The sequence below is a fragment of the Neopelma chrysocephalum genome, unplaced genomic scaffold (assembly GCF_003984885.1).
Source record: "Neopelma chrysocephalum unplaced genomic scaffold, ASM398488v2 Primary Assembly neopelma1_44, whole genome shotgun sequence".
Classification (NCBI taxonomy): domain Eukaryota; kingdom Metazoa; phylum Chordata; class Aves; order Passeriformes; family Pipridae; genus Neopelma; species Neopelma chrysocephalum.
This window is the reverse complement of record NW_020897703.1, coordinates 25,674,017-25,694,157: the sequence shown is the minus strand read 5'-3', so window position 1 is coordinate 25,694,157 and position 20,141 is coordinate 25,674,017. Positions and strand designations below refer to the sequence as shown.

The following is a 20,141-nucleotide window of genomic DNA, read 5'->3' as shown; positions in this document are numbered from 1 at the left end:
GACACGGGCTGGCAGCCCTCGGCATAGGGGCAGAGGGGACATTCTGTCAGGTGAAGGGGGTGCCCGAGGCAGCTTTGGGGGTTCGAGGGGGAGAGAAGCTTAAGGGCGCGGCAGTGAAGCTGCGACGGGGGTCCCGAGGAGCCGGCCTGGGGCAGGTGTATCGCGACAGACGGCAGCGGAGCCCCGAGAGGCGGGTGCCTGCCGGGAAAAGGCGCGGCCGCCGCTCTGGGAAGCGAAAGCGAAAGCGGCGGGGAGCGGAGCCGTCGGTGCGGCGATGGCGGGGCAGCGGCCGGGCGCCTTCCCGCTGCTGGTGCGCGGGGACTGGGGCTCCGCCGAGCCGCCGCCCGCCCTGAAAAAGAAGCTGCTCTGCTACTTCCAGAGCCAGAAGCGCTCGGGAGGCGGCGAGTGCGAGCTGCGAACCGGGACCGACACCGGGACCGGGCATCTCCTCGTCTGCTTCGCCCGCCCCGAGGGTGAGCGGCCGGGACGGGCGGGTCGGGTCGGGGGACCCGGCGGGTCCAGGGCTCGGGGTATGGATCAGGGTGTGGGCTCCCTGCGGGGATGAGTGAGGGTGTTGGGGGTGGCAACTCACGAGCCTAAACTTCCTGCAAGTTAAAAGATACGAACTAACTTAGTTGTTGTAATAATATCTCCGGTCTGGTACGTGATCTACAGTATCTATAGTACGTAGATGCCGTATACACCCCCTAATATACAGTATAGATAGTCTCTAAACATGATGTGATTGTTGTGGATGTCCTGTGCAGGGCCAAAACTTGGACTCAGCGATCCTTGTGGATGCCTTCCAACTCGGAACATTCTGTGATTCTGTGATTTGTTTCTTATCTTATGCTTAGATGTGGTGTTTAGAACTCTGGATTGTGTATTGCAGAAAGGCTATAAGCTCATAAATATATCCTACGAGCTATATGTCCATATATATTAATATGGATGCACACTAGTATTCTCCAGATTGCTCTTGGGATAATAAAGGTTACATTAATCTAACAATATATGTAATAGCTACAGATATATATGTATAAAATATGACATCTATAACATGCCTGTATTTCTCTAAACTTGCTGCAACATGGAAAGGATTCAGCTGCAGTTAGGTTAGATGTACACATACATATGCATGTATGTGCATAAACACACAGAGAGATTTTTTTTTCCTTGCCTTATGCTTCCCAGTTGCTGACTCAAAGAGCCGGTAAGTTCAGGACATAGAGCCACAAGCCATTTTGGCACCAGCTGAAAGAGGATGTGAAGGGGTTGGGGGTGGTACCGGGACTCAGCGGATACCCCCATGAAACGTGATAGAGCTGAGCTTTGCATCTCTCGGGTTTCTTTGGGGAAATAATGTCCTCTTGCTGTTCTTCCGTTTCTTTTCAGGCAGAAAGCCTTGTGCGTGCTGTGTTAGTTACGAGTTGGAAGCTCTTTCATTTCATGGGACAGCATATGTGTCTGTCGTGGGTCCGGCTAGGACAGGGATAACTTTTGCAGCAGCCAAGAGGGGCACAGCCAGGACCCAGGGGATATTCAGCAAGCACAGGGGGAGCGGGCAGGGAGGGCGGTTTTCCAGTGTTTGGCGAAATAAGCAGTTGGGTGAGCAATGGCGCCTGAAGTGCTCGCCCCTATTGCACACTCTGCTATTAGGATTGGGGATGTTACTGCACGTTTTTCTGATTTCTAGTAAAATGTCCTTATGTCACCCTGTGACCTTTAATTTTTTGTGCCTCCAGTTCTCCTCTCCATCCCATCACCAGGGGGTGAAGGGGTGGGGGGTGGTGAGCAAGGGGCACGTGATGTGGGGTGTTTCAGTGAGAAAATGGATTGTGGAATACCATTTCCAAACCACAACAGTGTCCTAACGTAATGGTGGAAAAGCGCTATGTAATCCAAAGCTGTATTTCTGATTTTCACTGGGGTGTTTTGGTTTTATTTAGTGAAGCAACGAGTTCTTCAGAGACAGCCTCATGAGTTGCATTTGGAAGGAAAAGGAAAAGTGAAGTTGACTGTCACAGAGCCTGAAACCACACTAGCTACTGAAGAGGAGACACTTGAAGAAAAACTAGCTCCCCCAGAGGTGAATAAAAATTATAATCCCAACCAGAGCTTTGAAACAGTGGTGGCAGCATGAAATCTGTCACTGATACTCAGCTTTCACTTTATTTTAGGCTCTGGATGCCATGAGCAACCTTCAAACAAAAGGTAAAATGCTATCCATCACTCTCTCATCCTTCCTAAAACAAAGATGTTGGTGCTTTTCTCCACACGTGGCTCCCATTCTGGGGGGAGTTTTTCTGAAAGTTGCTAAGTTTGGTAGTGTGACTCAGGTGATAGAGGGAAAGATGTCTGGCCAGTGACACTGCAGACTTGATCACCACGAATGGAGTTCACCTTGCCACACTCGGACAATGGGCCTGGTTTAGCTTCCTGCTGCACTGATGGCAGGGCACGGTGGTCATCAGGGGGCTTTACATCGAGTCACGCAGGGCTACTGCAGTGGCCTCTGGTGCCTGTGGATGTCCTGGGCTATGTTCAGGCTTGTTACACCTGCACCAGGGCTAAGAAACAGATGCAGAGGCTGCAGAGTCTCTCCCAACCCTTACTGACACCTGAGCAGCTGTGGCCAATTATCTCAATGGCTTTTAGTTGAGTTTAGTCTCTGACCCAGTGAGACCTTGACTTGTTTACTCATGCCTACTTTTGTGCCACCACAGAAGGTGCCTGCAGCTTGCAGAATATTGCATCTGGGCTGTTTTGGATCCCAAAATGTCCAGGGGTACCCTGCAGTATTTGTTTGGTTAGCAATTTCTTTTCTTGGGGAAGGAAAGGAGAGTAAGGGTAAGAAGAATCTGTTTATTCCAGGAAATGTGTACCGATACTTTCTGTGACTTATTTATCTTTGTGCTGCAGAGAGTTTTGTTCCAAGCAGTGAACTCCAGGAAGAAGCTGGCTCTGCAGAGACCTCACCTTCGGTGGTGATTGAGAACATACAAAAATGCAGTCCAAACTGCTTACGTTTGCTGTTGGAGAACATCAGTGACCTGACTGTAGATGAGGACTTCACTGTGGAAGTGATACCTGAAATAAATGTTGCTGTAGCTACCTTTATACAAAGTATTGGTAAGAGAGGGGGACACCATCATTCATCGCCATGTATATGTACGAGTAACAGGTTTCAGAGCCTGATTCCTCTCCTGTTAGAGATCCAGACTGTTTTATAGAAGTACCTGGGTTGCAGTCTCTCAAGAAAGATGTTTTACATACAGCTCCGCAAAAGTGCCTGTCACCCAAATGTTACACTGAAAAAAGAAAATGGTGGTGCCTCCATTCATCGAAATTGGATGAGAATGGTTCATTGTTCCCATCTCGGTTTGGGTTAGATGAAGAAGAATTGGAAGTGCACAGAGTGTGGGGAGCTTTGCCAGTTGTTGAGCTATATAAAGTCTCCTTTTGAGAAGACAGGATACTTCTGAGATGGGAACAGAGACATAATGGTAGTGAATAACAGAGAGCAACACGGTTGTGTGCTTTTCCCCTTTATTATTACAACATAGAGTTATTTGGCACCCAAATAACCACTTTTGTTCCAAGTACAGAGATAAGTAGACTGGGCTCATTCTCTTCCAGGATGGATAGCTGAGGCTGATAATGACCCAGGAAAACATGGTCCCTTCATCCTGCCCTTCTCTTTACAGATACTGAAGAATTTGTGAAAACATGTTTACAACACAAGAGGGTCAGAGAATTCAAAATGACTGCCAGGGTTCTTGAATTGACCCGGACCATCAAGGCCGAAAACCTACCGGATGGCATTTCCCCAGATTATATCACAGTTTACTTTGAGAGTGCACGGAACGGAGGGGGGCCCGTGTCAGATGTCCAGCTCTTCCCCGAGGAGAACTCAGCCATCATTACTTTCTGTGATCGCAAAGGTAACACTGTCTTTCGCCTGACCAAGGTGCTCACAAGCATGCAACTTGCAAGCAAATCACTGCAGATTTTTCATTAGGGAAAGCCTGGCTTGCTGTCACTAAAGTCAGCATATGCTGCCTTTTTCCTGAGTGCTCTGGATTTTGAAATACTGCTGCATGTCTAGGGTTTCAGAATCTCTTGTGGTTTTCCTGGGTTTGGTTTCTTTTTGGTGTTTACTTTTCTTTATCTTATCAAAGATTCCTTTTAATACCTGCTTTGTACATGGGTTGTTCGCAGTGGTGTTTTTTCCCATTTGCAGAGGGTTTTATCTGCAATACAACACTAATTGTACTTACAGGTTGAGAGAGCAGGATCTGTCAATGACTTCATCTTTCACAGTTCACTTTCAGAAACTAATTAGGATGAAATATCTTCATTTCAGGCAAGAATAGAGCTAAAGAACAATCTTGTTACTATTCCTTGTGTTGAATCACTGTCCTGTTTTTGTGCTGTGCAACCTCTGGTAAATATCTCTGTGCTAGGAGACTCCTGGTTTAGTGAAGTTATTTCCTTTTAGTTAAAGATTTATCTGCCAAGTGAATCCTTGTTGTCTGACTCTCAGAATTTTCTTAAGAATGTTTTTTACATGAAGTTAATACATAATTTGGATCATTATAATGTGGTTTTAAGTCACTGCCAACATTCTGATTTCTTTGCTTAGTCCATTCCAACTAAAATGGCAAAAAAAAAGGTAAAATTCACCGGCATGAAGAATTTCATTTGAAGTTAAGGAGTATTTCATAGCATATGTTGATATGGCCCTGCTCTGTGGTGGAGTTTCCTTAGGAAACAAGAGCAAGGTGTAGCTCTACATGTAAATGCAGACACAAGCATATTTACCCAACTAGTAGGAGCCAAGCCTCTTCCATTGTCCCCTACAGAGTGGTTTGGAAATCCAAGAGACATAAAAATAGCTCTTTGAAATTAAAGAGAAAAAAAAAATCAATGTAATAGTTCTACAACCAGAGACATTTGCTTGATTTGAAGTTAATGACACCTGTATGTTTGTACATATGTGCACTGCCTTTCAGATGTGAAGATGGTCTTGGAAAAGCAGCATTTGCTGGAACAGACGCTGATTTCTGTGCATCCCTATTACCACTCCCTGGGAACAGCCCTCTATGGAGGAGAAAGACCAACTATCAAGATGCCAGACCCTATTGGGGTGCCACTAGACCCGTATGTCTGGCAGTTTTTACGAAGCCATGATAAACTGATCCAAGGCATAAACCAGGAAATGGCAGTTTGCCATTGTGAGCTCAAATGGCCCCAGGCAGACCCTGCAAACCCCAACGTCACGTTGTGCCCATCGTCATCTCTCTCCGAGCAGAACAAGGCAATGATTAAGTTGATCAAGACGTGGAAGCAAGATGCTTCTGAGGAGTTTTCAAGTATCATGGCACATTACACAGCTATAAAATGTAAAGTCAAGTCAGCAGATTGGGGAGATGTGAAAAACAGGTTGTTGGAAGATGTTTCTTTGATCATAACTGATATTTCTGAGGACGTGGTGGCGATTGCAGGCAGCAGAGCAGCAGTGGAGAGCGCAGAGAAAGAAGTGAGGGAATGCATGGAAAAGGCCATGAAGCAAAGTGAAAGGGAAAAACAAAGCATAGAAATTTCTGTGGGAGTGGTCCCAGGGAAGTATGCTGTGCTACACAATGCTGGGTTAGAAGAGAATATTCACAAGGAATATCCGTGCCTCAAGATCTTTTATGATGAGAAAAAAGAGGCTGTTCAGTTGCGTGGATTACCTGCGGAAGTATATAAAATCAAAGCTGACTTGCTGGAAAAGGTGTCTAGTATGCCTCATACATCGGTGTCCATTGATCCCCATGTTTTCCAGTATCTACAAGGTTTGGATAATAAAAAAATGTCAGATATTTTATTCCTTCAGAAAAAAATTAATACTTTTTATGAACTTAAGGAGGATACTGTGTGGCTGTATGGAGATACTCCCACAGAGCTTTTAGAAGCAGAAAAGCAAATAAAAACCAGCTTAGAATCCAAGTGCATCAATGTGGAGGACGATGAGGTCATGAGAAAAGAGCAGTGGAAGAAACTTCTTGTCTCCTTGCATAAGACATACAGTTCTTCCCAGGAAACTGTAATCACTGAACAGTCTGTTGGAAAAGAAAATAAAGTGATTATTGCTGGCTTTTCTAAGGCTGTGACAGAGGTGTATCAGAAGCTTAATGATTTTATAGATAAAAACACACTTGTGGAAAAAGTAATCCCAGCAAATTCAGTGGTGGTAGAGTTCATAGAGAAGGAGAAATCTGGTGCTTATTGTGAATTGAGGAAGAAAAGTGTGACAGTACGTTTTGACATCAAGACACCATGTATTTCCCTGAGGGGACCAAGAGCAGAAGTGCCAGAAGCAGTCAACATGTTTGAAAAACTTGTCTCATCCCTTTACTCAAAAAACGTGCCAATTGATAAGCCAGGAGCAAAAGAGTTCTTCATTGAGAGGCAAGATTCATGTGTTTTTGAGGCAAAGCAGAAATTTAGATGTTTCATTAGGATCAAAGAAGAAGAAGGAAAACAACAACAACAATGGAAGGGTGATAAAGTGAAAAGAAAGCTCTACTACGAAACAAGACTGCCACATGGAATTGTAGTAGCAGTGTATAAAGGGGACTTAAGTGTTTATCCTGTTGATGTTGTGGTGAATGCATCTAACGAAGACCTACAGCTCCTTGGTGGCGTTTCTGGGGCACTGCTAAGAGCTGCTGGTCCAGCACTGCAAGAAGAGTGCGATGAGCGGGTGCGGATGACCGGGCGTTTCCAGCCCGGGAGCGCAGTTATCACGGGCGCTGGGAAACTCCCCTGCAAGAACGTCATTCATGCTGTTGGGCCCAGGTGGAGGAAAGAGGAGCCAGAAAAGTGTATATGGTTGTTAAAAAAGACAGTGAAGAAAAGTCTAGAACTAGCTGAAACATACAATTGTTGTTCCATAGCTCTACCTGCTATAAGCGGAGGGATTTTTGGCTTTCCACTGCAGACATGTGCAGATTCAATTGCATCTGCCATCAAGGAGACCTTGGAAGGATCCATGGGGGACAGCAGCTTGAAGGAGGTCCATCTTGTGGATAATGCAGAAGAAACCGTTCAAGTTCTGAGTGAGACAGTAAAAGAAGTGTTTTCAGGTAAATCATCCTCCCCAACACCGCATGTGGAAAGCTGTAAGATGACAAAAAGGCAGAAGAAGACAAAAGAGGGTGTGAAGATGGTTACAACAAATGAAGGACTATGTGTCCAGATAGAGGTGAAAAACACTCAGGAAGCTACGGTAGGTCTTTGATTTTCTGCTTGCTCTCTAAATTTATGGCAAAGATCTTCTTTAAATTTAGGTAAAAAAAGAACAGTAGGTCATACTGTTTTACAAGGCACTTGCTACATAAGGAATCAAGAGCTGTGTGCTAGCTAAACAGGGATGCAAGCTTGCAAAACTGAGTGCAGGTTGGGATCTGTCCCTCTGCAGCCGTTTCTAGAGGGCAGCTGTGAATCTCAGGATGTTTTATTCTCAGTAAGGTTCTGTTTTTCTTCTTTCCAGATCTAAGGCCAACATGTAAAATAGTTTGCTTTTTTCCCAAAGGGAAAATATTGAAATACCTTCTACAATTATTTGTATGATCTGCAGCTATCTTGGTTGGATATTATGGTAAATCAGTACCTGCCTGGGCTGCTGTTTTGGGAAGGCTAACAGGGAAGTTGGAGCTTTTTTTTTTAGTTCCCTGTTCTTTGGATGGGTGAAAGCGACAGCCTGTGGAGAATTTACTGAGTTCTAGAAAAGAGACTCTATGAAAGAATCCATGTTCAGATTGTTTTACCAAAGTCTAGACCACATTTCTCCCATTTTCCTTTTTTATTCATTTTGCTAACAAAGGGTTTAACTGCTACTCATATATACCATCAAGAACCAATTTACACCTCTGATGTAGGTTTCCCCTTATGTTTTTTTTTCTTCAATATTGTAGAATGCATCTGGATAAATCTTTTTCGGCAACTGCTGGTTTTCATATTTTGGAGTTTAAAATATCCCTAAATTACTATTATTATAATTATCCTGCTGTTTCAGTGGCCATGTTGGTGCCTATAAAAGCTGATTCCAAGAAAGCAATATGAGATATGAAAAAAACCTCAGTATGACACACATGTCAAAATACTTTGTAGTTAAAACATCTCCAGTGGAAAAAAGCAAAGCAATCACCAAACTTCAGGACTTCACCTGTTTGACTTCATGACAGCAGAACTACCTCCCTTCGCCTCATTTTGGTTCATGAGGTGCTGCTTTTCTGATAAGGTGTAGACAGTCCCACATCAGTGAAATGGAGGAAAGGGACATTAAACTTTCGACATTAGGTGTACCTTATACAATACCTATGTTTTGCATCCTGTGATGATGCTGGAGAAGAAGGAGCAATGATGCAGTGGTTCTTCACAAGGAAATGTAGGAAAGTCTGGATCTGGGGAGAGGGGATGAGACAAATGGCAGAGGATGGGTTTATTTCACCTGCCCAAACATTGGCATCCACTCAGGATAAGGTGATTCACAGCTTTACCACCGCTGAGGCCTTGAGAGCTATGGATGGATGGGTGGATGGATGGATGAATGGATGACCTGCTCACATGTAGTACCTGTGGCGTTGGTATTCACAGTGGGTCTGATGCTGCCTACCACAGATTTCCTGCAAGTCCAGGAAGACTCAGTGTCCAGACGCTGTGCTGAAAACCAGGTTATTGCTCCAGGGGCATCTTGTTTCTTATGCCATATGTGGCTTTGGTAGTGCTGCTTGTCTTGATGCATATTTTGACTCCAAGTCTGGCTACAGATATTTTTGCTGTAATCTTGTTGCAGACGGATGTTGTTGTCAACAGTGTTGGCTCAGATCTGCAGTTTGGTGTGGGGCCTCTTTGCAAAGCCTTGCTGGAAAGAGCTGGACCAGCACTCCAAGTAGAGTTTGACAAAGAAAAACAAAGTCAGGCTTCTGGTCCAGGGAGTGTGGTCTGCACCAGTGGACATGCTCTGGCCTGCAAGTCCGTGTTTCATACCATACTACCTGGGTGGAATGGAGCAGAGACAGAGAAGGTACCTTTCAAATATTAAATTAAAATAAATAAATTTGAAAACAGATCTGTTTGCAATCTGTCCTGAAGTTTCAGGTTTTAGCTTAGTTAATTTAGATGGCTTGACTCCATTTGCTTCTGTTGGAGTGATCTTAAAGGTGCCTTGATGCACTGAGAGCTTCTTCTCCTACTGGTTACTCCCTTTGGAACTGATAATAAATAATGCCTTAATAAAAGTATCTCTGCTGTGTTTTTCAGGTCCTAGAAGATGTAATCAATTTGTGCTTGAAGAAAGCTGAAGAACTTGGCCTGAAATCAATCTCTTTCCCAGCTATTGGGACCGGAGGATTTGGATTTCCTAAAAACATTGTTTCTAAGTTAATGTTTGATGTGGTGTTTGAGTTCAGTAGTAGTCATACTCCGAAGAATCTCCAGGAAGTTCATTTTCTCTTGCATCCCAAAGACATTGATAACATTCAGGTAGTTTTTCTCAGGACAAAGCTGTCTATGTTACATCCTGTTCTGGTTATGCCTTACTGGTATATTTTAATTATATTGCTTTCTTGAGGGAATAATTTAGCACTTTCATACTGCTGTGGGCCACTGACAGTGGGATCTCTCTGCAGTGTCTCTGAAATATAACTCTCAGCAAGCACAAGCTGCAGACAAAATTGGCCTCACTGCTGGCTGTAAATGCCTGTAGATGCTCCCTCGTCTTTTGACAGAGGAGATCTGGCAATTCAGAGACATTATCTCTTATCACACTGTCCACACTGGATCTTCTGCTGTTATTAATGACACCTAAATACGACTGTAAATTCCGTTAGGGGGCTCAGCAAGAGGTACGTGGCTGTTAATCTTAATTATAGAAACATTCCATGGATAAACTGTGAAATACTGTCTTTGGTACCTTTCTTCTCTCCTTAGGCTTTTACCACTGAACTCGAATGTAGGGTAGCTGCAAGTTGCAATGCTGCAGCACCACAGCCAAGTAAGTTGTGTAGGGGCAGGAGGTGGGGAAGGGGGGAGAATGTAAATACTGTGGAGTGGTTTTATACGTATCAGGAAACAAGAGAAAATATCATCAGGGCACAGGGCATTTTTCTTCCTCCTAATGGACTTTCCTTCTCAAATGCCATTTGTAAAAACTGTAGGAATTTCTTTTGTTGAGGGCGTGCTCAACTCTTGGTGAGGCCAATTTTATCATATGGAAGAGAGTGTCCCAATAGGAAACCCAAGTGGAAGAACTTTGCCAAATCAGCCATGAATGACATGTATTTCTGTATCTTTAATCTCTTCTATAGAGATATATATACACAGAATGGATGTGACCCAATAGCAAAAGCATCTGAGTGAACTGCACCAAGGGCAGAGGCTTATTCATGAGGATATACAGCTCACTCTTCTCAGTTGCTGAGTACCAGGGAGATGAATTAAGAGTGTGCAGATAAAATATGACTTAGAGAAGTTTAGATTAGAAGTAGAGGAACAGTTTTATAGCTGTGAGGTAAAGATGAAATCACTTGCAAAACTGATGTGATGGGATCGCCATTATTGGCCATGCTTAAGCTGGATACTCCATTTCTTGTAGGAGTTAATTCAGGAAACTGTGTTACAGAGCTTGTCAGATCAGACAAACCCTGAGGCCATTTTCTGAATTCATGTTGCAAGAATTTACAGGAATAGAAAATGGTTTCACTTTGACAGCCTTTGAGCAGGAAGAATACTTTGCCTTCCAGCCTTCAGAAATAGAGTAAAGAGAAAAGCAGAGACAGTGTACATCCATCAAACTGATCTAGAGCATATTCCTTAAAAGGATAAATAGAAGTTTCCATCAGTGGAAGAGAATAATATCCCAAGCTAGAGGAGAAGTGACTGAAGATATTTTCTTTCCCTTGCAGGTTTCATTAGGCCTGTTTCTACTGAAGTATTGGGAGTGCATGAAATGAAGATTGGTTCCATCACGCTCCAAGTCATTAGTGGAGATATTACCAAGGAAGATACAGAGGTTATTGTAAACATATCAAATCCGTCATTTGATGCCAAAACAGGTATTGTATTGAAGATGTAGTTCTTTAGAGATAAATTTGGGCTAGTTTTCAGAAGCGGGTAGAGGAAAGAATTGTCCATATGAGAAACTTTTATGAAATATTTTTCAGATGAGAGAGAGGGATTTGTGATTAATTCCAAAATAAATCTTCAATAGCTTTTTTATGTGGTTTGAGTATTCAATTTAGTTTCCAAACAGAAGGCATCTGACTGGATTTTTCTTGCTTGAAACCAAAAATGTTTAAATAAAAGGGAATTTTTAGATCAAGTAGAATTCTGAAAAACTGCTCTTGTCCTAAAACATTTCATTATAAGCCAAAGCCCTGGTTAAGTAAATTGACCTGTAAGAAGCAGAGGGTTCTGACATTGTGAATTAGATGCATGAAAGACACCAAATGATAAAATTCAAAGCCATGGGAGAGTTTGGTGAAGGCCATATGGGTTTGGCTGGTGAAACAATGCATAGGAGTTGTTCTTAATGATTTGTAATGAGCAGTGAAGGCAGTGTTCTGTCTGCAGCCAGTGCAGTGTGCCGTGGAGGGAACTTAGGGGAACGGTCAAGGTTTTGCACTTAGTGGGATCTTGCCATACGAGAATTTAGGGCATTTGTAGAGTGCAGAAGTTGGGCAGAGTATTGACTTGAATTAACAAATGTGTATGCTTTTGTTGTGTGATTTAAGGGGTCTCCAAAGCCATTATGGATGCTGCTGGTTCCCAGGTGGTAGACGAATGTGCTCAATATGGTATGTTGATGCACACTGTTTGGTTTGATTAAGTTTTTGTTGTTGTTCTCTCTGAAAACGTCAGTCGTTTTATAATTCTCTACTCTGGTGGCATAATTATTTCACCTGAAGAAGACAGCTTTCACTTTTAGGAATTTTGAAAAGTCCCGTTCTTGTTTTGACACCTACTTTGAGAATTTTTCTTTTCCCGGTTGTTTAGCAACAACTTAAACATCAGTGTGTTATGCACATTATTGTCATCCTGGATCCAAAACACGGCCCTGTACCAGCTACTAAGAAGAAAATTAACTCTATCCCAGCTGAAACCAGGACAACCCTGATCATAATTCCTCTGTTCTCTGCGTTCTGTCAGAACAGTAGAGCTGTAAAATTCCAGCTCCCTGGAGTTGGCCTCTATGAGCACAGAAAGGCACATTCTAGTTGCATAAAAAAAATAAGTGGCGTAAGAAAGGATTTCTCATATAAATGAATTTGGCATGCTTTTAAATACAAGTGAGCTGTATTTAAAGTCATCTTAAATTCTCAAATTGTGCTTAATAGGAAACTACTTTGTAGCAGAGATCTCAGGGAATTGAAAAACACACATTTACTTGAACTGCTTCCTCAAAGAGCCTCTGCAGAGTATTTACAGAGAAAACCAGAGAATTAATTAAACCCAGGATAATATAGCTCACCGTAGATCTCTTTCCACTTCTTCATGTTCTCTTCTAGGATCAGTAGAGCCAGCTGTCTTACCAGAAGACATAGCCCCTTTGAAAATGTCTCCTTCTTTATCTTCTCTCTTCCAGCTGGGCAGCATCAAAGTGGTTTTATTACTACACAAGGTGGAAATCTGTTGTGCAGTAAAATCATACATTTGTTTTCCAATAACGACGTGAAGAGTCAGGTCTCCAAAGTGCTTCACGAGTGCGAGCAAAGGATGTACAAATCTGTTGCCTTCCCAGCAATTGGAACAGGTTTGTGTTTTCTCGGGGAAGCAATGAGGGCTGTGATGGGGATAGTTCAGAAACTGGGACAAACTTAATGTGGGTAACAGTAGACTTGTATAAGAAACTGTTCCCTGCTACGTGCCTTTTATTTTTGTTTAGGTCAAGCAGGACAGAGTCCAGCAAAGGTGGCTGATGAAATGTTGGATGCCATAGTGGAATTTGCAAGCAAAAAATCAGTACAGCATTTACAGACAATTAAAATCGTCATCTTCCAGACAAATATGCTGAAGGACTTCTATGAAAGCATGAAGAAAAGAGAAGATTTGGAGTCACCCACGGCGGATTCGTGGTTTTCTATGTTTAAATGTAAGTGGGTGGGTTTTCCATGTGCCTGGGCAAATTGAAGTTCTTCTGTTTACAACTAATAAGGGACATATATTTATTTTCAGCCTTCCTTTGGGGCAAAAAACAATCTACTGAGAAGAAAAAGCCCATGATTTTGGAGAAGAAAGTCAATTTAGTCACGTTTCAAATTTGTGGAGAAAGCCAAGAAAATGTGGATGCAGCTGAGTCCTGGATAAAGGATTTAATTTTAAAGGAACAGAGTGAAACTACTATTACAAATGAGCTAATTGAAAGTTTTGGTGAGAGGCAAATTGCTGCTTTGGCAGATCTCCAGAGAAGAAAGCATGTCACCATTCAACTTGACAATAAACTTTCTCCCCCAGTAATTACTATTTCTGGTATTAGCAGAGATGTCTGGTTTGTTTTGGTAGAAATTCAGACAATGATCCAAAAAATGAAGGATGCTGAAGAAGAACAATCCAAGGCAGAACTTCTTTCTAATCTGGTAGAATGGAGGTATCTAGGAAGCAACGATACCTTTGTTGCTTTTGATAAACGGACAAATATGCAGCTGGAGGATGCCAAACTAGCTAAAAAACCATATCTCAATGTCAAAATTAACAAGAAGAACTACAAGGTGGATCTGAATACTCTACAGGCTCATGATGACCAAGGAAAAACTATAAACATTCAGCGTGTGTCAAAGAATGAAGGTGAATTAAATTTGTTATTTGTTAAATAACAAAAACTGTAATAGTGATTAATGAATGATGCTTCTGATAAATGCAATCTCAGGTATCCTAGAAAAAGTAAGGTATTCCGTGGGTGGTTTTTTTTCTTGGACATGCCATAGCCAGCAGTTTTGATTTTCATAAGTAGTGGCAGGTATGACTGGAATCAGAGCGTCAATGTTAAAACCAAATACTATCCATACATACGTGACTAGTGAGCACAGATTTCGTGCTGAAGTCTGACAAAGGAAGTGGTGAATGAAGTGGGGTTTTCCAGTTTGTTTTAGTTAGATATTGCTATGGGGATAATTGGACTAGAGAAAATGTAAAATTTTAACTTTGCATTCATTACAGAGCCAGTGATGTTTGGAAGAGAGAGAGTACTTGTAGAATAAAATATTGTGAACGGTACTGTCCTCTTAGCCCCCTCTATGCAGTTGGTTTTAAGATGTGCCTGTGAAGCTGAGCTAGTTGTCTATCTTAATAATGTAATCTCTGTTTAACATATTTGCAATCAACAGAGCTCCCTAAGGAGTGGGAAGACATGCAAAATGAACAGGTCAGACTGGTGAATCTCAAGCCATCACATCTGGATTATAGAACAGTTGAGAAGATGTTTAGGACAACCTGTGCCAACTTTACCATAGAGAAGGTGAAATCCTCTGGAGGGGGGAAAATGTCCATGCTTAGGCTAGAAACATTAATATACCTTCTAAATATTTGTTTGCAAGGTGTCTACAACCCAATACACCTTTCGTATGTCAGTCTCCCTGGCACTCTACAGGGTGGATAAAAAGCAAAGCAAATTTCGTGAGTTGTTCTGCCATTTCTGCCTTCTAATACTACAAAAACAATGACTATCAGTCTTTAGGCTGACTCTGTGTTCAACTAATGTGGTACCCACTAGTTAATGTGGTGTTTCCAGTTATGAAACTCTATATTGAAATGGAAGCATGAGCAAGCGCATTCAGAACACAAGGAAAAATATAAAGTCCTTGCAGATTTACCATAAAGCTTTAGACTATTTTACAACTTCTTCCCTGTCATTCCCAGAGCCTTTCACTAAGCTGTTGGTTTTAACCAAAGTGTCAAGATTTGATTCTGCTTGTTAAGAAATCTGAAACAGAATGCAAAGGGACTTAATTGCCAGGAGAAGATGGAATCATTCTGAATCAGGAGAAGAGATAAATAGGAGAAAATACAGTAAAAATAAGAGTGAGACTAATGTGTTTGAAAATTTTCTTCCATTAGGAGCTTCAATAAGTATGGTCAGAAAAACACAAACAGAACAAAATATCAGTGTATTATAGAAAAAAATCGTGTAATGACATGATGTCTTTTTCCAATAAAAATGGAAAGATGTTACAGCAATGCCTTTCAGATTATAGTTTGATGCAGAGACACTGCTTCTCCTTGAGTATGTTCACATGGTTGGCATAGGGAGCCAGCAACGTCTATCCTCCCACCACTTTATTTTTATATAGGAGTTTGTTATGAGTTGCTAAGTTATGCATTTAAGGAAGCAAGTTTGACTTTCAGGCTTAGATCTAGAAGAGAAACAAATTCAATGTAATGCTATCACTACAGCCTATCCTTTAGTGAGGAAATCGTCAGTAAAAATGATTGAGATGTACAGAAGGCATCTTACAACATTGCTTCTAGCAGTGGTACAGCAGCCTGTTTCTAGAAATGACAATGCACAGCACAATGATTGCTGTGTACCTGGTATACTGGAGAGGCAAGACAAACGTATGCTCAAAATTACTAAGCTTGAAAATCTCTTGTAATGTGCTTTGGTTTCTGATTTTTCAGGAGGTTTACATATTCAGTTCCCCTACCCAAACCACATACCAACAGGGCACAGTGAAAATGACTGTCATTCTTTCACTTTGATTTCATTTTAATGCTTTCCTCCCATGATAAATATTCATTCCTAGCAGGGTAAATATAGTTAATTTTGTAATTTTGCAGATTGAAAGAGTACAAAATCCCTTCCTCTGGCAGACATACCAAATAAAAAAAAAATCTATCTGTAAAAAGAACAAAAAGGAAAATAATGAGAAGTTGCTATTTCATGGGACAGCTGCATCCTCACTGAGCACGATCAACCACTGTGGATTTAATCGCGGGTTTGCTGGAAAGAATGGTGAGTCATTATTCAAATCAGTTCATTTCCTAGACATGTATGGGTGTTATGGACTGTCAACATTATAGTGCTGTCAGCACAACATGAAGACTGAATGAAATTGGAGAACAAAATAATAAATAACTCCAAAGAATAATCTATATGATAGAGGAATTATTTAATAGACAATTATTAAATATTTAGCATAAAGACGCTCTGCCTTAGTTCCAAGATTGTTTTGTCCAGTTGCTCTAGTACACTCATGTTGTGTTTATTATTTACTAGCATTCAAAGACAAAGGACAGGATCCAAAGAAGTGGAACTTGGACTGAATTGAGGTGCTAGTTGCTCTTAGAGGCCTCATCACCTTACTTCAAAAGTCCTTAATTTCTATTCTTAATGTCTTCTCCCTTAAGACTTCTTTGTACATGCCTAGGGCTGACTTGATCTTGAGCAAGCTGGGCAGCTTAACTCAGATCTAGTTGACACTTTGGTGTAGTCTGGATCCAAAAGTAGACATTTCTCTGCCCGGGTCCTCTGCAGGTCCTTACACTGAGATTTTCTTGAATAAATGAAGCCCAGCATACACAAAATATATCAGATTGTGCACAGGTAGGAATGGCAGCCACAATTTCTTTTTAAAACATGGCCAGTGGAGATGTAGTTTAACTTCCTGTCGGGAGGTTGGATTTACTCAGAAAGTAAGAGTGCTAGATCCCAGTGTTCTCTCTCTGCTTGTCAGTATTGACATCCATTTTTTCATCTCAGACATGATTTACGATTGGAAAGGCAGCTTCCCTTCTGTCAGGCTAGGTAGCCAAGCAGAAGTATCCAAACATCAGAGCAGCCAGATAGGAAGGACCTGTCTGGCTTGAACAGCTTTCTACCAGTGTCAGAAAAAAGAAATTTGTCTCGGACAAAGACATGTGATTCCTCTAACTTGCTGGGAAGTGTGACTAGAAAACTGTAATGGCAATTATATAGTAATTTTAAGTAGAAAAGTCTCTGAAGAATTGAAATTTGATTGATTGCAGGCTAAACAAGGCTAAATAGATAGAGAAGCCCGTTTCCCCATAGGAAGGGGTAGTCAAAACCTAGGCGCTGATACTTACTTGATATCTATGTGGGTTCATATTTGATTCTGATACAAAGGATTATTATAGATTTTTCTGTTTAAAACTCTCACTAAATTTATAACATCTGCAGAGTTAAAAAAAAAGGGGGGAGCTTTAGAGATTCCTATGAGAATAAGAACACTAACTCTATTTGAAAATGTTGTCTTTCCAAACAGCTGCAGCCATTGGAAACGGAACCTACTTTGCTGCTCATGCGAGTTATTCTGCTCAGAATCAGTATTCCGTTCCGGATGCGAATGGCAAAAAACACATGTACTTGGCTCGGGTCCTCACTGGGCAGTACTGTGCTGGGAAGCCTGGACTAATCACTCCACCACCAAAGAACCCAGCAGATCCTACAGACCTGTATGACAGCGTAGTTGATAATGTGTCTAATCCAACAATGTTTGTCATTTTTAATGACATTCAGGCATATCCGGAATACCTTATTACTTTCAAATAATAGAACAACCTTAATAGTCTGGAAAATTTTAGTGCCTTTTTACATGTGGGAATTAACAGGGCAATTCTTTATTCCTGTTTATGTTTAGGTTTCTTTAGGTAGTTATTGATCTATCCATGTGTTTAAATGTCTTCAACATGAGGACCAACATAAGCCAGTATTTTAGGACATGCTATTTCAATACTTACATTTCAAATTCAGTTATGCAGATATGTAGGCAAGAGCTGTGAGAACAGCTCCAATCTCTTCCTGTACATGACAGAGGAGAGTGGTAGGAGAGGGAGCTGCTCTGCCTTACCTATGGCCAGAAGTAAGTGGCATAAGGTAGGTCAGTGTACCTACCATGTTCCAGTATTCGCCATATACAGAAGGCATCTTACAACATTGCCTCTAGCAGTGGTACAGCAGCCTGTTTCTAGAAATGACAATGCACAGCACCAAGTGCTTGGCTCCCTGTGAAGATTTGTTCAAAATGCTGAGAGATTCTTGAAGGTCTTTTCTGACCTAAACAGTGCTATGATTCTATGATTTTAATAACCTCACTCACCAGCAGAGTTTTCAGTCATTCTCAGGAATCCACTCACCCTTGTTGGTGCTGAAAGTCTGGAAGAAAAAAATTTCCAATATTTTACATTCACTTTGCACACATTCACCCCCCTTACCCTGTTATGGCATACTTTATTATTCCCTAGGTATAAATTACTGGACGTTGATATTCATACCATATTCAACAGGTATTCATACCTGTTTCTTAGGGGAATTCTCCATGGTACCCTGGATTACCTACATCGAGCTTCCACGTACAAAATCACTGCCTCTGCAATTTTCAAGACCATAAACAAGGACTTTTAATTTTGTCTTATCAGTGCAGAAATATTAACCTTTCTGTAGATCTATTCCGCAATTTGCAGAGAGTCAATTACAAGGGCATAACTCATCATGCTTAACTTGAAATTTTTGAAGTTCTCCAAAACAAGTAACTAATGATATTTGTACATCTTTGCATGCTGTGCAGTTAATCAGGTGATACTCTTACAACTGCAATCCAAAGCTGTATGCGTGAGTTTTAATAAAGTAATTTTAAACAGCTACATTGTACAGCTGAGTTGTTTACGCAAAGGAACACACCTCAATTAGACTGTTGCTTTACATTTGAACATGTTATAGTGATGTTATAAAGGCTTAGAAGACAAAATTGTTTTCCTGTATTGTCCAAGTGACAGGTTTGTGCATACAAACTCCAGGTGAAATTACTCTGCCTTAGTCTAAGAAAGACCTGCGCTGCAAATAGCTGTCAGGATGTCTTAAAACCCCACTGTGATGTTCTCATTGCCTGGAAAGGGGAAAAGGGCTTACAGTATCTGTAGGTGGCAATATAAAAAATTTCTGCTCTTCACAGCAGATGCCCATGCAGCACTTCAGATGAATGTCCTGCAGAAATTCCCATTTAAAGCTAAACAAAGTTTAACCCACTCCTGGTTTAAAAGATTTTGCTCCCTGTGAAAAGGTGAGGATGCTTTTCTCCCTTCTCTGCTTTTTCTGGTGCTTTTCTGTACTGTAGAAACACTGCAGCAACCAGAGCAACTCGGTTTAGCTGAAAGCAGCAGCCATCCACTGGCTTCTCTCGCTGCTGTCACCGAGTTGCAGAGTGAGCCACCACTTTCTATTTGTGTGGCCCTCATTATACCTGAACACCTTGGAAAGCAGCAGGAGCTGCAAGATGAAGCACTACAAAAACACAGATGATTTTTATCCCTGGTGCTGGTGGTAGAAGCTTCTTTAGTCATTGTCATATTAGAAACTTAGGGATACTGTGTTGTACAGTGTTTGTGGACTGAGAAGCTGAAAAAAGACTGCTGTGTATGAAAAATGAAATCCCAGGCAGAGAAGGATCTGGGGGTGCTGTTTGACAGATGGTTGGATATGAGCCAGCATGTGCCCAGGTGGCCAAGAATGCCAGGAATAGTGTGTCCAGCAGGACCAGGGCAGTGACCGTAACCCTGTGCTCAGCACTGGTGAGGCACCTCTAATCCTGTGTTCAGTTTTGGGCTCATCAGAACAATAAAGACATTGAGGTGCTGGGGCATTTTTGGAGAAGGGCAACGGAGCTGGGGAAGGGTCTGGAGCACAAGTCTTTTGAGGAGCAGCTGAGGGAGCTGGAGGGGCTCAGCCTGGACAAAAGGAGTCTCGGGGGCGACCTTATCACTCTACAAATACCAGCCAGCAGGTTGTCGCCAGGTAGGGTCGGTCTCTTCTCCCAGGTTACAAGAGCCAGGACAAGAGGAAATGGCCTCATTGGTTTAAACCTCAAACGGTTTAGATTGGATATTAGGAAAAATTACTTCACAGAAAGGGTGGTCGAGCACTGGAACGGCCTGCCCGGGGAAGCGGTGGAATCACGGTCCCTGGAAGCGCTAAAATCACGTGTAGATGTGGCGCTCGGGGACATGCTTTAGTGGTGAGCACAGCAGTGCTGACTTAGCTGCTGGACTCGTTGATGTTGGAAGTCCATCCCAACCCCAGAGCTCCTGAGGTCCTGGATCCCCCTCTCGCGCCCCGCCCGCCACCTCCCCCTCACCGCCTGCCC

The 20,141-nt window shown here is 42.1% G+C and overlaps 2 protein-coding genes across 5 annotated transcripts in view; one reads left to right on the top strand and one right to left on the bottom strand.

The window, feature by feature from the left end:
* PARP9 (poly(ADP-ribose) polymerase family member 9) overlaps positions 1 to 20,121 on the bottom strand; it is a 64,889-nt gene extending 44,768 nt beyond the window's left edge. For 2 of the 4 annotated variants that reach the window (XM_027679045.1, XM_027679046.1), the window contains exons 1-2: positions 19,897 to 20,121; positions 18,102 to 18,157 (exon numbers count right to left, since the gene is read on the bottom strand). The gene's annotated coding sequence lies outside the window, so the exon portion shown is untranslated. Of the gene's footprint in view, positions 1 to 12,520; positions 12,716 to 18,101; positions 18,158 to 19,896 lie in introns of those variants that run through there. The other 2 variants (XM_027679047.1, XM_027679049.1) reach the window with 2 other exon arrangements.
* On the top strand, positions 275 to 18,645 carry PARP14 (poly(ADP-ribose) polymerase family member 14). The gene is made up of 17 exons (XM_027679041.1): positions 275 to 473; positions 1,950 to 2,089; positions 2,181 to 2,214; positions 2,923 to 3,132; positions 3,708 to 3,944; positions 5,016 to 7,276; positions 8,846 to 9,076; positions 9,313 to 9,534; positions 9,982 to 10,045; positions 10,956 to 11,105; positions 11,784 to 11,846; positions 12,635 to 12,802; positions 12,935 to 13,141; positions 13,225 to 13,833; positions 14,373 to 14,503; positions 15,823 to 15,997; positions 17,268 to 18,645. The coding sequence occupies exons 1-17, from the start codon at positions 275 to 277 to the stop codon at positions 17,552 to 17,554; spliced, it is 5,388 nt and encodes a 1,795-aa protein (XP_027534842.1). The 3' UTR covers positions 17,555 to 18,645.
* Positions 20,122 to 20,141: the final 20 nt, after the last annotated feature.